General features: G+C 43.9%; 2 protein-coding genes across 2 annotated transcripts; one reads left to right on the forward strand and one right to left on the reverse strand.

Moving 5' to 3' along the window:
- Window positions 1-285: 285 nt before the first annotated feature.
- LOC117344322 (complement C1q tumor necrosis factor-related protein 5-like) lies at window positions 286-3,310 on the reverse strand. Its single transcript, XM_033907045.1, has 3 exons — window positions 3,192-3,310; window positions 1,797-2,055; window positions 286-1,323 (listed from the first exon to the last, which is right to left on the reverse strand). The coding sequence occupies exons 2-3, from the start codon at window positions 2,050-2,052 to the stop codon at window positions 941-943; spliced, it is 639 nt and encodes a 212-aa protein (XP_033762936.1). The 5' UTR covers window positions 2,053-2,055; window positions 3,192-3,310; the 3' UTR covers window positions 286-940.
- Window positions 3,311-12,624: 9,314 nt separating this feature from the next.
- LOC117343371 (histidine-rich glycoprotein-like) lies at window positions 12,625-13,278 on the forward strand. Its single transcript, XM_033905713.1, has one exon. The coding sequence runs from the start codon at window positions 12,625-12,627 to the stop codon at window positions 13,276-13,278; it is 654 nt and encodes a 217-aa protein (XP_033761604.1).
- Window positions 13,279-17,844: the final 4,566 nt, after the last annotated feature.

The following is a 17,844-nucleotide window of genomic DNA, read 5'->3' on the forward strand; positions in this document are numbered from 1 at the left end:
TTATATCATTTATCAGATATGACCACACAAATGTTACTCTGTTGTGACAGACTTGTTAATATGTTTGGTCACATGTGTTACTATGGGGTCACAAGTGTTACTATGGGGTCACACATGTGTTACTATGGGGTCACAAGTGTTACTATGGGATCACAAGTGTTACTATGGGGTCACACATGTGTTACTATGTGGTCACAAGTGTTACTATGGGGTCACACATGTGTTGCTATGTGGTTACATATTGTTATAAATATTCAAACAAACTAACTAAATAGCTGAAACAAGTAGCCGTGATATTAAGACAGTTTTTTAATCTTAACTGAAGAATCTAGTTCCGCTGGAACAGGAAATTCTGACAAAATAATACAGATATGGGCCTTTAACATGTTTGACAACCAAATATAAATATGCAGCAATTCATTTACTGTGTAGACGTTAAATTTCACGTGGCTAATAGTTGGTGGTTGGCATCGTCTGACATAGACAATAAATAATGATAATAATTTAGAGTTTGATATACTGCTATATCACAATAGCATATCATAATATAACAGTGGTTCACAAATGATAATCCGTGGTTATTGGACCTTTAGTAACCAGTCAATGTCTTTCTCAACTCCCTGGGGACCATACAGCCGGAGCTACCATTTCGGCACTAACAGCTCACACACATGCCCTACCACGTACTCATTTACAGCTAAGTCGACTAGTTAATAACGGAGTAAAGTATTTTGTTCAACGATACAACACAGCGTCCGTGTCGGGACTCGAACTAGCGACCCTTCGGTCACGTAGCCCTGTTGCTTCCAAAATTTCTATTGTACAAAAGGGTCCCTGGTACTGAGAGTCACAGAAAAACTTGGTGGTTCCAAAATTTCAATTGGACAAAAAGTGTCTCTGCTACTGAGAGTCACAGAAAATGTTGTTGGTTCTAAAAAATTCAATCATACAAAAAGTGTCCCGCAAACGAAGTTTCATACGCTGCAATCCTGATGTGTGTCACAGACCTTTTCTGTAGCCATATTCTATCCCCACCTTTTAACCGTAATATAACAGTGTTCGTGCTCGTGTGCTCCTTTGGACCGAATGTTATGGTGAAACCTTTAGTGGACCCGTTCAATTTGAAGTCGACAAGCACGTGACCCCAGTCCGTATTTTGGATCTGGACCGACCATGTAAACTTGTATGTACCATTTACTGGGCACGTGAATACGCCGGTCGAGTTGTTGTACGCGTCGCCTTCGTTCAGTACCACTCTGTCAAATATGAGGATGTCAGCTGCGGTTTCGAATGATATGAATGTGTAAAATGCGATCTTGATATCTGAAAGAGAAGCGGAAGTCATATAAAACTGATAATGAAAAGCAAAAACCATGTGTAATACATGAACATATTTTTGTACAATGTTAGGCAGTTTTTTTTTATATTTCATTTACTAAATATATGCTTTATGTATGTTGAGTATGCCGTTAATGTGTAAAACATTTTTTTCGAAAATTACCATAGATATAAGTAAGTATGTAAGTAGAGTAACGAGCTGCAAAAAAAAACACCAACATCTCAGTATATTTCTACATCAAAATATATATTATTTATCAGTTGGTTAATGCCTGTACATAAACAGTATTCATTTTATCAACTTTTTGAATGGCTTCTTTTATTCCGAAAGTGACATCTCTTTTGCAACATCTCGGCCATCTCCGTCAATGCCCGGAACAAAGCCTTGACGGAGTTGGTCGATTCCGTACCTTCAATGACCGAGAAGAATCGGTCTAGGTGTTCCGTGTGCTACATACCTTTCTTTCTTGTCTCTAGTTCGGCAAACCGCATTTCTATCTCACGTATTTTTGTCTCCAGTAGACTAACAGTAGCATTGCACTGATCCAACTGGTTTTGGACAATGCTTTCAGTAAGAGAGAGAATGGGGGTGCGAACAGATTCCAAAAGTGCCTGTTGTATTTTGACCACTTGATGGTCACGTTCTTTGGGCAGGAGTTGTCCGAGCAGGCCCGGTAGACACAGTAGTGTCCAAATATGTAGGTGTCCAGTCATAACCTTGCAAATAAAGTCAATATAAATATACTAAAATCATAGATCTAATTCACCCATTTGCAATTCTTAGGTAGTGGAATGTACATTATGAGACTATAACACCAATAGATCACGTGGCCAATGCTGGGATGTTACATGTACATACAGTTGAAAATCTTAGGACTGTGAACTGAATATATAAAGTACAACAACTCTAGTCTCAAAATACAAAATATAAGAAATGCATATTTTGCTGACTGACATTACTTGTTGGACCATGACACCGTATGGTATGCTTGTCACGAAAGACCATTAAATGACTTCTACGGTATATAAGACAGAAGAAAGTTATTAATAAAATGTGTCTGTCGATTTAACAAATTAAAATTAAACGGAATACTCGCATACTTACGATGTCATGTCTTTTGCCATTAGCCGTTTTGATATATATTTTGCCATTTTTTTCTTATTCTTTTGTATTATGTCCGTTAAATAATTACATCAGTCTAAACGTGCTTGTCTTTTAAAAATTACTTTTCAAACAAAAAATTCTGACATACTACAGTTTAAGTATATCGGAAGGACGTGGGCGTTTCAGAAAAAAATGAAATTCATTTTCGACATTATTTAGATTACTACAGTGCAAATTCTCAAGTGTCACTAAATATTTTGATAACGATCATTTTCTACATTTAAGTCATGAGCTGACTGTCGAATTTTAGTAATTTCTTTTAGTAACCTTTCACTAATGGTTTTCTAAAATAACCCTGAATCACAGGGGCTTGGCACGATTTTCCAAATGATAGTCCATATATATATGTATATAGTATCATACTATATACATATATATATAGACTATCATTTGGAAAATCGTGCCAAGCCCTGTGCCCTGAATACTAAATTCATCGTTAAACCATGTATAGAAAAATCCTTTTGACGATATTCCAGTTCGTTCTATACAGTATTGTATGTAAATATCAGCGAGACTTTAATTATTATGTAAGATCAATATATTCCGTTTGCCATTTATTACCTATGCCTAAAAAACACACCCCCCCCCCCCCCCCCCCCCCCAAAAAAAACAACCCCACCTATAAACCAACAAACAGTTCTAACGAGCATTGAGAGAAACCTTTAAAATCGGTGAAGTTTTTACTTACCCTTTTTACTTAGTAATTTAAATCCTGCCGACAGAATAATCGCCCAATGTCACTGTGAATCTTTTATTTGGGCATCAGTATAAATATCTAACTAGCCAATTAGCAAACGAGCATACCACTTAAATGTATAATGATGTCTAGTAAAATACTCAATTGTATTCGTCGTAAGAACACTTATGACCGAGACTGCCTCGTCTAAACCTAGAAGAAGATTGTATCTTGATGTATACGTCAGAACGTCAATAGACAAGGACATAATTGAAGTAGCCCAACATCCTCTTTACTCGATGTTGTTATGCAACATGACTGTAAAATTGTGATATTGGTAATAACATGGGTCATAGGTTTTATATAACAACTGCCAAAGTGCACTTGGATCATTTCCCAGATCATATGAACCTTCGGGCGCATTTTCAATAATAACTGTGCCTGCCATTATAAGAAATATACCTGTCAATATTAGATTTGTACCTGTCAATAAAAGAACTGTACCTGTCATTATTAGGACTGTACCTGTCAATAAATGAACTGTATCTGTCATTATTAGAACTGTACCTGTCATTATTAGAACTGTACATGTCATTATTAGACCTGTACCTGTCATTATAAGAACTGTACCTTTCCTTATTAGAACTGTACTGTCATTATTAGAACTGTACCTGTCAATAAAAGAACTGTACCTGTCATTATCAGAACTGTACCTGTCATTATTAGAACTGTACCTGTCATTATTAGAACTGTACATGCCATTATTAGAACTGTACCTGTCAATAAAAGAACTGTACCTGTCATTATTAGAACTGTACCTGTCATTATTAGAACTGTACCTGTCATTATTAGAACTGTACCTGTCATTATTAGAACTGTACCTGTCATTATTAGAACTGTACATGTCATTATTAGACCTGTACCTGTCATTATTAGAACTGTACCTTTCCTTATTAGAACTGTACCTGTCATTATTAGAACTGTACCTGTCATTATTAGAACTGTACCTGTCATTATTAGACCTGTACCTGTCATTATTAGACCTGTACCTGTCATTATAAGAACTGTACCTTTCCTTATTAGAACTGTACTGTCATTATTAGAACTGTACCTGTCAATAAAAGAACTGTACCTGTCATTATCAGAACTGTACCTGTCATTATTAGAACTATACCTGTCATTATTAGAACTGTACCTATCATTATTAGAACTGTACCTGTCATTATTAGACCTGTACCTGTCATTATAAGAACTGTACCTGTCATTATTAGAACTGTACTGTCATTATAATAACTGTACCTGTCATTATTAGAACTGTACCTGTCATTATAAGAACTGTACCTGCCATTATTAGAACTGTACCTGTCATTATTAGAACGGTACATGTCATTATTAGACCTGTACCTGTCATTATTAGAACTGTACCTTTCCTTATTAGAACTGTACCTGTCATTATTAGAACTGTACCTGTCATTATTAGAACTGTACATGTCATTATTAGACGTGTACCTGTCATTATTACAACTGTACCTTTCCTTATTAGAACTGTACCTGTCATTATTAGAACTGTACCTGTCGTTATTAGAACTGTACCTGTCGTTATTAGAACTGTACCTGTCGTTATTAGAACTGTACCTGCCATTATTAGACCTGTACCTGTCATTATTAGACCTGTACCTGTCATTATTAGAACTGTACCTGTCATTATTAGAACTGTACCTGTCATTATAAGAACTGTACCTGTCATTATTAGAACTGTACCTGTCATTATTAGACCTGTACCTGTCATTATTTGAACTGTACTGTCATTATTAGAACTGTGCCTGTCATTATAAGAACTGTACCTGTCATTATTAGACCTGTACCTGTCATTATTAGAAATGTACCTGTTATTATAAGAACTGTACCTGTCATTATTAGAACTGTACCTGTCATTATAAAAACTGTACCTGTCATTATTAGACCTGTACCTGTCATTATAAGAACTGTACCTGTCATTATAAGAACTGTACCTGTCATTATGAGAACTATACTTGTCATTAATAGAACTGTACCTGTCAATAAAAGAACTGTGCCTGTCATTATAATAACTGTACCTGTCATTATAAGAACTGTACCTGCCATTATAAGAACTGTACCTGTCATTATAAGAACCGTACCTGTCATTATTAGAACTGTACCTGTCATTATGAGAACTATACCTGTCATTATTAGAACTGTACCTGTCATTATTAGAACTGTACCTGTCATTATAAGAACTGTACCTGTCATTATAAAAACTGTACCTGTCATTATAAGAACTGTACCTGTCATTATAAAAACTGTACCTGTCATTATTAGAACTGTACCTGTCATTATAATAACTGTACTTGTCATTATTAGACCTGTACCTGTCATTATTAGAACTGTACCTGTCATTATTAGAACTGTACCTGTCAATATCAGAACTGTACCTGTTATTATTAGAACTGTACCTGTCATTATCAGAACTGTACCTGTCATTATTAGACCTGTACCTGCCATTATTAGAACTGTACCTGTCATTATTAGAACTGTACCTGTCATTATTAGAACTGTACCTGTCATTATAATAACTGTACCTGTCATTATTAGAACTGTACCTGTCATTATAAGAACTGTACCTGTCATTATAAAAACTGTACCTGTCATTATTAGAACTGTACCTGCCATTATTAGAACTGTACCTGTCATTATTAGACCTGTACCTGCCATTATTAGAACTGTACCTGTCATTATTAGAACTGTACCTGCCATTATTAGAACTGTACCTGTCATTATAAGAACTGTACCTGTCATTATTAGAACCGTACCTGTCATTATAAGAACTGTACCTGTCATTATTAGAACTGTACCTGTCATTATTAGAACTGTACCTGTCATTATTAGAACTGTACCTGTCATTATTAGAACTGTACCTGTCATTATTAGAACTGTACCTGTCAATAAAAGAACTGTACCTGTCATTATTAGAACTGTACCCGTCATTATTAGAACTGTACCTGTCATTATTAGAAGTGTACCTGTCATTATTAGAACTGTACCTGTCATTATTAGAACTGTACCTGTCATTATTAGAACTGTACCTGTCATTAGAAAAACTGTACCTGTCATTATAAGAACTGTACCTGTCATTATTAGAACTGTACTTGTCATTATTAGAACTGTACATGTCATTATTAGAACTGTACCTGTCAATAAAAGAACTGTACCTGTCATTATTAGAACTGTAACTGTCATTATTAGAACTGTACCTGTCATTATAATAACTGTACCTGTCATTATTAGAACTGTACCTGTCATTATTAGAACTGTACCTGTCATTATTAGAACCGTACCTGTCATTATTAGAACTGTACCTGTCATTATTAGAACTGTACCTGTCATTATAAAAACTGTACCTGTCATTATTTGAACTGTACCTGTCAATAAAAGAACTGTACCTGCCGCACCATTGTATGATTGGTAAGAGACTTTACTAAACAACTTTCTTGTTCCTTATGTTTTAATTACTTTACTTTGTCTGATGTCGAACCTTGGGAGTCCACCCACGTGAGACTGCTCATAGCGCTGTCCCTGAGATACCAGAGTCTCTAAAATGGTAGTAGCCATTCGTTCTTAATGTTAGGCATTTTAAGAGTGGGACGAATGGTTCGTCCGATCTAAGTATTGTGTGACCGAGTGAGGGGTTCTGTTGGATGTCACCGACAGTATACTTCTGTGAGGTAGCACTACAGAGTCGACATCGTTTCCAATGTTAATTAGGAAAACACAAATGAATAGCAGCTTCCGAACACACATTACTATCTACACACTCACCACAAACTCACTACATCATACAGCTTTCACCACACACTCACCACACACTCACCACATCATACAACTTTCACCACACACTCACCACATACTCACCACACACCCACCACATCATACAACTTTCACAACACATTCACCACATCATACAGCTTTCACCACACACTTACCACACACTCACCACATCATACAGCTTTAATCACACACTCACCACACACTCACCACATCATACAACTTTCACCACATCATACAGCTTTCACCACATACTCGCCACATCATACAACTTTCACCACACACTCACCACATACTCGCCACACACTCACCACATCATACAACTTTCACCACACACCCACCACACATTCACCACATCATACAGCTTTGACCACACACTCACCACACACTCACCACATCATACAACTTTCACCACACACCCACCACACATTCACCACATCATACAGCTTTGACCACACATTCACCACACACTCACACATCATACAACTTTCACCACATCATACAGCTTTCACCACATACTCACCACACATCACCACATCATACAACTTTCACCACACACTCACCACATCATACAACTTTCACCACACACCCACCACACATTCACCACATCATACAGCTTTGACCACACATTCACCACACACTCACACATCATACAACTTTCACCACATCATACAGCTTTCACCACATACTCACCAAACTCACAAATTCATACAACTTTAACCACAAATTAACCACATCATACAGCTTTCACCACACACTCACCACATACTCACCACACACCCACCACACATCACCACACATCACCACATCCTATAGCTTTCACCACACACTCACCACATCATACAACTTTCACAACACACTCACCATATCATACAGCTTTCACCACACACTCACCACATCATACAACTGTCACCACACACTCACCACACATTCACCACATCATACAGCTTTCACCACACACTCACCACACACTCACCACATCATACACCTTTCCCCACCCCCCCCCTCCCATACCACTCACCCACCCACTCCCCACATCATCCAAACTTGCACCACACTCCCCCCATTCCTACAACTTTCACCACACTCTCACCACATCATACAGCTTTCACCACACACCACCACACACTCACCACACACTCACCACACATTCACCACACACTCACCACACATTCACCACACACTCACCACACACTCACCACACACTCACCACATCATACAACATTCACCACACACTCACCACATCATACAGCTTTCACCACACATTCACCACATCATACAACTTTCACCACACACTCACCACACACTCACCATACACTCACCACATCATACAACTTTCACCACACACTCACCACACCACTCACCCCACCACTCACCACATCATACAGCTTCCACCCACACACTCACCACACTCATCACATCATACAGCTTTCCACCACACTCACCACATCATACAGCTTTCACCACACATTCACCACATCATACAACTTTCACCACACACTCACCACATCATACAACTTTCACCACAAACTCACCACACATTCACCACACACTCACCACACACTCACCACATCATACAACTTTCACCACAAACTCACCCACACACTCACCACAATCATACAACTTTCACCACACACTCACCAACACACTCACCCACGCACCCACCACATCATACAGCTTTCACCCACCACACACCGGCAGACAGGCTTTTGGTACCACACACACAAGCAACATCATACAACTGTCACCACACACTCACCAATAGTCATACAGCGCTTCGGCAACACATCAAGAGCGCACCACAGACGCAAGCCACCACCACACACGCGCAAACAGAGCAGCGGGCCACCAAAAGCCGACAAACGGGCCACCACACACGCACAAACAGCAGACAAGCGTGGCAGCCCAACTACCATGAATCCACAGCAGCAACGGGCATCAACCACGCCCAAAGCACAGACAGCTGGATAACCACACAAGCACCACAAGCAGACAGCTGGGCACCACACACCCCACCACCACAGCACACAGCAACAGCGGGCACCACTCACAGAACCACAGCAGAGCAAAGGGGCTACCACCAGGAATTCACCAAAGCAGGAAAACAGGCACCACACACGCACCCACACAGCACCATCGCACACGCACAACAGCAGAAACGGGCACCACACACCGACACCACACACACTCACCACATCATACAGCTTTCATTCATTTCACCACACACCTCAACACACAACCATCATACAGCTTCACCACACACTCACCACACACTCACCAACAATCATACAGCTTTCACATTCACACCACCACTCACCACATCATACAACTTCATCACCACAACACATCACCACACACTCTCACCACACACTCACCACATCATACCAGCAGCTATTCACCACCACACTCAACCACATCAGAACAGCTTTCACCACACACTCACACACATCAATACAGCGTTCACCACACATTCAACTCACATCAAACAATTTACAACATTCACTCACATACTCACCACACATACAACTTTCACCACACACTCACCACATCACACAGCTTGCATCACACCACACTCACCACACACACACCACCACAGACAGCTTTCACAGCACCACAACACGCACCACCATACTCATACACACACCCACCACACATACAGCTTTCACCACACACTCACCACACACTCACCACATCATACAACTTTCACCACACACTCACCACCACACTCACCACATCATACAACTTTCACCACACTCTCACCACATCATACAACTTTCACCACACTCTCACCACATCATACAGCTTTCACCACACACCACCACACACTCACCACACACTCACCACACACACTCACCACACACTCACCACACACTCACCACATCATACAACTTTCACCACACACTCACCACATCATACAACTTTCACCACACATTCACCACATCATACAACTTTCACCACACACTCACCACACATTCACCACATCATACAGCTTTCACCCACACACTCACCACATCATACAACTTTCACCACACATTCACCACACACTCACCACATCATACAGCTTTCACCACACACTCACCACACTCATCACATCATACAGCTTTCACCACACTCACCACATCATACAGCTTTCACCACACACTCACCACATCATACAAATTTCACCACACACTCACCACACACTCACCACACACTCACCACATCATACAGCTTTCACCACACACTCACCACATACTCACCACCCACCCACCACACATACAGCTTTCACCACACACTCACCACACATTCACCACACACTCACCACACACTCACCACATCATACAACTGTCACCACAAACTCACCACACACTCACCACATCATACAACTTTCACCACACACTCACCACACACTCACCACACACCCACCACATCATACAGCTTTCACCACACACTCACCACATCATACAGCTTTCACCACACACGCACCACATCATACTACTTTCACCACACACTCACCACACACTCACCACATCATACAGCTTTCACCACACACTCACCACATACTCACCACACACCCACCACACATACAGCTTTCACCACATCATACAACTTTCACCACACACTCACCACATCATACAACTTTCACCACACACTCACCACATCATACAACTTTCACCACACACTCACCACATCATACAGCTTTCACCACACACTCACCACACACTCACCACACTCACCACATCATACAACTTTCACCACAAATTCACCACATCATACAAATTTCACCACACACTCACCACACACTCACCACACACTCACCACATCATACAACTTTCACCACACACTCACCACACACTCACCACACACTCACCACATCATACAACTTTCACCACACTCTCACCACATCATACAACTTTCACCACACTCTCACCACATCATACAGCTTTCACCACACACCCACCACACATTCACCACATCATACAGCTTTGACCACACATTCACCACACACTCACACATCATACAACTTTCACCACATCATACAGCTTTCACCACATACTCACCACACATCACCACATCATACAACTTTCACCACACATTCACCACATCATACAGCTTTCACCACACACTCACCACATACTCACCACACACCCACCACACACTCACCACACATCACCACATCCTATAGCTTTCACCACACACTCACCACACATACAACTTTCACCACCACAACCATACTTCATACAGCATTTCTCACCACCACACTCACCACCACATCATCACTTACACTCACCACATCATCACAAACTGTACACACCCATCCCACACACTCACCACATTCATACAGCGTTCACCAACACTCACCACAACACTAACCACATCATTACAAAGTGCACCACACACTAACCACAAGCACCACCACACTTCCCCCCCAGACCACCATCATAAAAACGTTCACCACACTCTCACCAAATTCATACAATGGTCACCACCAATCTCACCACATCATACGCTGTCACACACCCACACACACTCACACACACACGCACACACAGGCACCACACAAGCAGCCACACGGACCTACACAACGGCTACCACACCACCGCACCACCCACAGCACCACAGCAGACAACAGGCACCACACACGCCCTGTTGGCACAGTGGCGTTAGTACATAAGACGTTGCAACCACACACTCACCACATCATACAACTTTCACCACACACTCACCACACACTCACCATACACTCACCACATCATACAACTTTCACCACACACTCACCACACACTCACCACATCATACAGCTTTCACCACACACTCACCACACTCATCACATCATACAGCTTTCACCACACTCACCACATCATACAGCTTTCACCACACATTCACCACATCATACAACTTTCACCACACACTCACCACACACTCACCACACACTCACCACATCATACAGCTTTCACCACACACTCACCACATACTCACCACATCATACAACTTTCACCACACACTCACCACACACTCACCACATACCCACCACACATACAGCTTTCACCACACACTCACCACACATTCACCACACACTCACCACACACTCACCACATCATACAACTTTCACCACAAACTCACCACACACTCACCACATCATACAACTTTCACCACACACTCACCACACACTCACCACACACCCACCACATCATACAGCTTTCACCACACACTCACCACATCATACAGCTTTCACCACACACTCACCACATCATACAGCTTTCACCACACACGCACCACAACATACAACTTTCACCACACACTCACCACACACTCACCACATCATACAGCTTTCACCACACACTCACCACATACTCACCACACACCCACCACACATACAGCTTTCATCACATCATACAACTTTCACCACACACTCACCACATCATACAACTTTCACCACACACTCACCACATCATACAACTTTCACCACACACTCACCACATCATACAACTTTCACCACACACTCACCACATCATACAGCTTTCACCACACACTCACCACACACTCACCACACTCACCACATCATACAACTTTTCACCACAAATTCACCACATCATACAACTTTCACCACACACTCACCCACATGTATACCACATATCTAGACAAACGGCGCCCACACCACGCACCACAACAGCAACACACAGTCAGACAACGGGCAACACAAGCGCAAACCCCCCCCAAAGCAGACAACCGGGCACACATACGCGCACCACAGCAGACAGCGGGGCACCACAAACACCCACCACAGGCAGACAACGTGGCACCACACACCGCGACCACACACGCACCCACAGCAGACAACGGGACCACACCACGCATCCACAGCAGACAAACGGGCACCACACACGCACCACAGAGACAGCGGGCCCCACACAGGCACCACAGCAGGGACAACGGGCCCCACACACGCCACCACAGGCACCACGAGACAGCTCCGGCACCACAACACGCAGCACAGCAGAAACGGGCACCACACACTGCACACAACACGCACACAGCAGACAGCGGGCACCACACAAGCACCACACTCAGCAAGAAGAACAGCGGGCACCACACTCCCACAGCAGACAGCGGGCACCACACAGGCACCACAGCAGACAAAAGGGCAACACACACGGAACAAAAAACCGTAACAACACACTCACCATACATCATACAGCGGGAAACAAACACCAAACACCACATAATACGCACCAACATCAACAAACAACTCCAACCCACAAATCTACAACTGTAAACACAAACGCACCACACAGTCACCACACCACCACCAACACACTCAACCAATCATACCAACTTCACCCACACACCACCAACATCACCACCATCAACAACTTTTTCACCACACAAACTCACAACACCACTCACACGCACCCCCACCACATCATACAGCTTTCACCACACCACGCACCACACATACAGCGTGTACCTACGCCCCACACCCACCAAAGCATACAACGTGCACAAACAGCACCACATTCAGACAGCTGTCACCACCACACTCACCCACCTTACTCACCAACACACCCACCAACATACAGCTGTCACCACATCATACAACTTGCACCAACACACGCAACAAAATCATACAACTTTCACCACACACTCACCACATCATACAACTTTCACCACACACTCACCACATCATACAGCTTTCACCACACACTCACCACATCATACAGCTTTTCACCACACACCCACCACACACTCACCACATCATACAGCTTTCACCACACACTCACCACATCATACAACTTTCACCACAAATTCACCACATCATAAAACTTTCACCACACACTCACCACACACTCACCACACACTCACCACATCATACAACTTTCACCACACACTCACCACACACTCACCACACACTCACCACATCATACAGCTTTCACCACACACTCACCACATCATACAGCTTTCACCACACACTCACCACATCATACAACTTTCACCACACACTCACCACACACTCACCACACACTCACCACATCATACAGCTTTCACCACACACTCACCACATCATACAGCTTTCACCACACACTCACCACATCATACAGCTTTCACCAAACAACCACATCATACAACGGGAACACATAACTCACCACACATGAAACTTTCACACACACACTCATCCACAACTCACCACATCAACAGCTGTTTCATCACACACTCACCACACACCCACCACCATATACAGCGGGCACCACACACGCACCACCAAGACGTATCCCACAGCCCACCCACACAGAACAGCTTTCACCACACACTCACCACACACGAACCACAGCAGACAACGTGGCACCCACACACGCACCACACATCGCACCAAGAGCAGACAACGAGGCACCACCCGCGCACACAGCAGACAACGGGGGCACCGACACGCGAACCACAGAGACAGCTGTGGCAACCACATCACCAACCACACACTCACCACACCAATCCCCACACCACTCACCACACACTCACCACACACTCACCACACACTCACCACATCATACAACTTTCACCACACACTCACCACATCATACAACTTTCACCACACATTCACCACATCATACAACTTTCACCACACACTCACCACACACTCACCACACATTCACCACATCATACAGCTTTCACCACACACTCACCACATCATACAACTTTCACCACACACTGACCACACACTCACCACATCATACAGCTTTCACCACACACTCACCACACTCATCACATCATACAGCTTTCACCACACTCACCACATCATACAGCTTTCACCACACATTCACCACATCATACAACTTTCACCACACACTCACCACACACTCACCACACACTCACTACATCATACAGCTTTCACCACACACTCACCACATACTCACCACCCACCCACCACACATACAGCTTTCACCACACACTCACCACACATTCACCACACACTCACCACACACTCACCACATCATACAACTTTCACCACAAACTCACCACACACTCACCACATCATACAACTTCTCACCACACACTCACCACACACTCACCACACCCACCACATCATACAGCTTTCACCACACACTCACCACATCATACAGCTTTCACCACACCCCTCAACCCCATCATACAGCTTTCACCACCACAGCCACCACATCATACTAACTTTCACCACACACTCACCACACCTCACTCACCACATCATACAGGCTTTCACCCACACCACGCACACCCATACTCACCACCAACCACCACACATACAGCGTTTCAGTCACATCATGACAACGTCGGGCACCACACACGCACCACATCATACAACGTTCCCTCACCACACGCCTACACCAAGCATACATAGGCACTTCACCTCACAGCACTCCACAGCATACAACTTGCACCACACACTCACCACATCATACAGCTGCACCCACACAACTCACCACACAACTCCACCACACTCGCACCACAGCATACAAACGTGCACCACAAAGGTCACCACAGCAGACAACGGGCACCCAGCACACGCACCACATCACTCACCACACCACGCACACAGCAGACAACGGGCCACCACCCACCACCCACACAACGCACCACACCACGCACCACAATCAGAAACGTTGAAAACAACACGATGCACCAACATCATACAACGGTCACCCAACGGTCGCACCACAGGTCATACAAGCTTTCAGCCAACCACAAACCCCCACCACAGCAACACAAACTCACCAAACACTCACCACACACTGTGACACATACTCACCAATATACAAAGTTCCCACACACTATCCACATCATAAAACTGTCACCACACAACTCACCCCATCATACACGCTTTAACCACACAGCACCACATCATACAACTTCACCACCACACGCACCACAAATGCACCAACATCAATACAGTTGGTCACCACAGCACTCACCACATCAGACCACAAAACGGGGCACCACACATAGCACACACACGCACACATGCATACAGCGTGCACCACCTACACGTACCAACACGACAGCACATGTGCAGGACAGCTTGCACTAACAAGCACCCATCACGAGAGCTGGGAACCCAAAGCAGGCAAAACAGCAGGAAAACGGGCAACACACACGCTCACAACACACGGCACACAACAATCGCACCAGCAGCAGTACAGCGGGCAACACACACGCACCACAGAAGCACAACCACAACCACCACACATACAGCGGGCACCCACAAACCACCACACAACAGGCACACACCCACGCAACACACTACTCACCCACAGCAAGACAACGGTCACCACAAATCACCACACACTCACCACATCATACAAATGGCCACACACACTCACAACACTCACACACACCCACCAATAGACAGCTGGCAACACCACACGCACCAAATCATACGCTTTGTACCACCCACCCACCACAATCACATTACAACCTGCACCACAACATCACCACAGCATGACCAGCTTTCACCACACACTCACCACATACTCACCACACACCCACCACACATACAGCTTTCACCACAAGATACAACTTTCACCACACACTCACCACATCATACAACTTTCACCACACACTCACCACATCATACAACTTTCACCACACACTCACCACAGCATACAGCTTTCACCACCACACTCACCACATCATACAGCTTTCACCACACACCCACCACACACTCACCACACTCACCACATCATACAGCTTTCACCACACACTCACCACATCATACAACTTTCACCACAAATTCACCACATCATAAAACTTTCACCACACACTCACCACACACTCACCACACACTCACCACATCATACAGCTTTCACCACACACCCACCACACACTCACCACACTCACCACATCATACAGCTTTCACCACACACTCACCACATCATACAACTTTCACCACAAATTCACCACATCATACAACTGTCACCACACATTCACCACATCATACAGCTTTCACCACACACTCACCACACACTCACCACATCATACAGCTTTCACCACACTCACCACATCATACAACTTTCACCACACACTCACCACACACTCACCACACACTCACCACATCATACAGCTTTCACCACACACTCACCACATCATACAGCTTTCACCACACACTCACCACATCATACAGCTTTCACCACACATTCACCACATCATACAACTTTCACCACACACTCACCACACATACAACTTTCATCACACACTCACCACACACTCACCACATCACACAGCTTTCATCACACACTCATCACACACCCACCACACATACAGCTTTCACCACACACTCACCACATACTCATCACACACCCACCACACATACAGCTTTCACCACACACCCAGCACACACTCACCACACACTCACCACATCATACAACTTTCACCACACACTCACCACACACTCACCACATACTCACCACACATTGACCACATCATACAGCTTTCACCACATCCTACAACTTTCACCACACACCCACCACACACCCACCACACACTCACCACATCATACAACTTTTACCACACACTAACCACATCATACAGCTTTCACCACACACTCACCACACACTCACCACCACACCTCACCACCCACTGGCACCACCGCAGTACAACGGGACCGACAGACGCACCACACAGACAACGGGCACCACCACACGCACCACGCAGCGCCCCCCTGAACAACAAATAACCGGGGCATCCCACACCACGCATCCACAACACCACCGCCGACAGCGGGGCACCACACACGCCAACACATGAAGAAAAAGTGCAAAAAAAGAAAAAAAACAGAATAAAAGCAAGAAAAACGTGAAAAAAAAAAAAAAAAAGAAGA

Source organism: Pecten maximus, chromosome 15, assembly GCF_902652985.1.
Source record: "Pecten maximus chromosome 15, xPecMax1.1, whole genome shotgun sequence".
NCBI classification, from domain to species: domain Eukaryota; kingdom Metazoa; phylum Mollusca; class Bivalvia; order Pectinida; family Pectinidae; genus Pecten; species Pecten maximus.

Excerpts from the sequence above, each read along its gene's own strand:
- LOC117344322 (XM_033907045.1), bottom strand. The coding sequence starts at position 2,052 with ATGACTGGACACCTACATATTTGGACACTACTGTGTCTACCGGGCCTG. Across the intron at positions 1,324-1,796 it reads ACTAGAGACAAGAAAGAAAG|ATATCAAGATCGCATTTTAC; the intron begins GTATGTAGCACA and ends CTTCTCTTTCAG.
- LOC117343371 (XM_033905713.1), top strand. The coding sequence starts at position 12,625 with ATGTATACCACATATCTAGACAAACGGCGCCCACACCACGCACCACAA.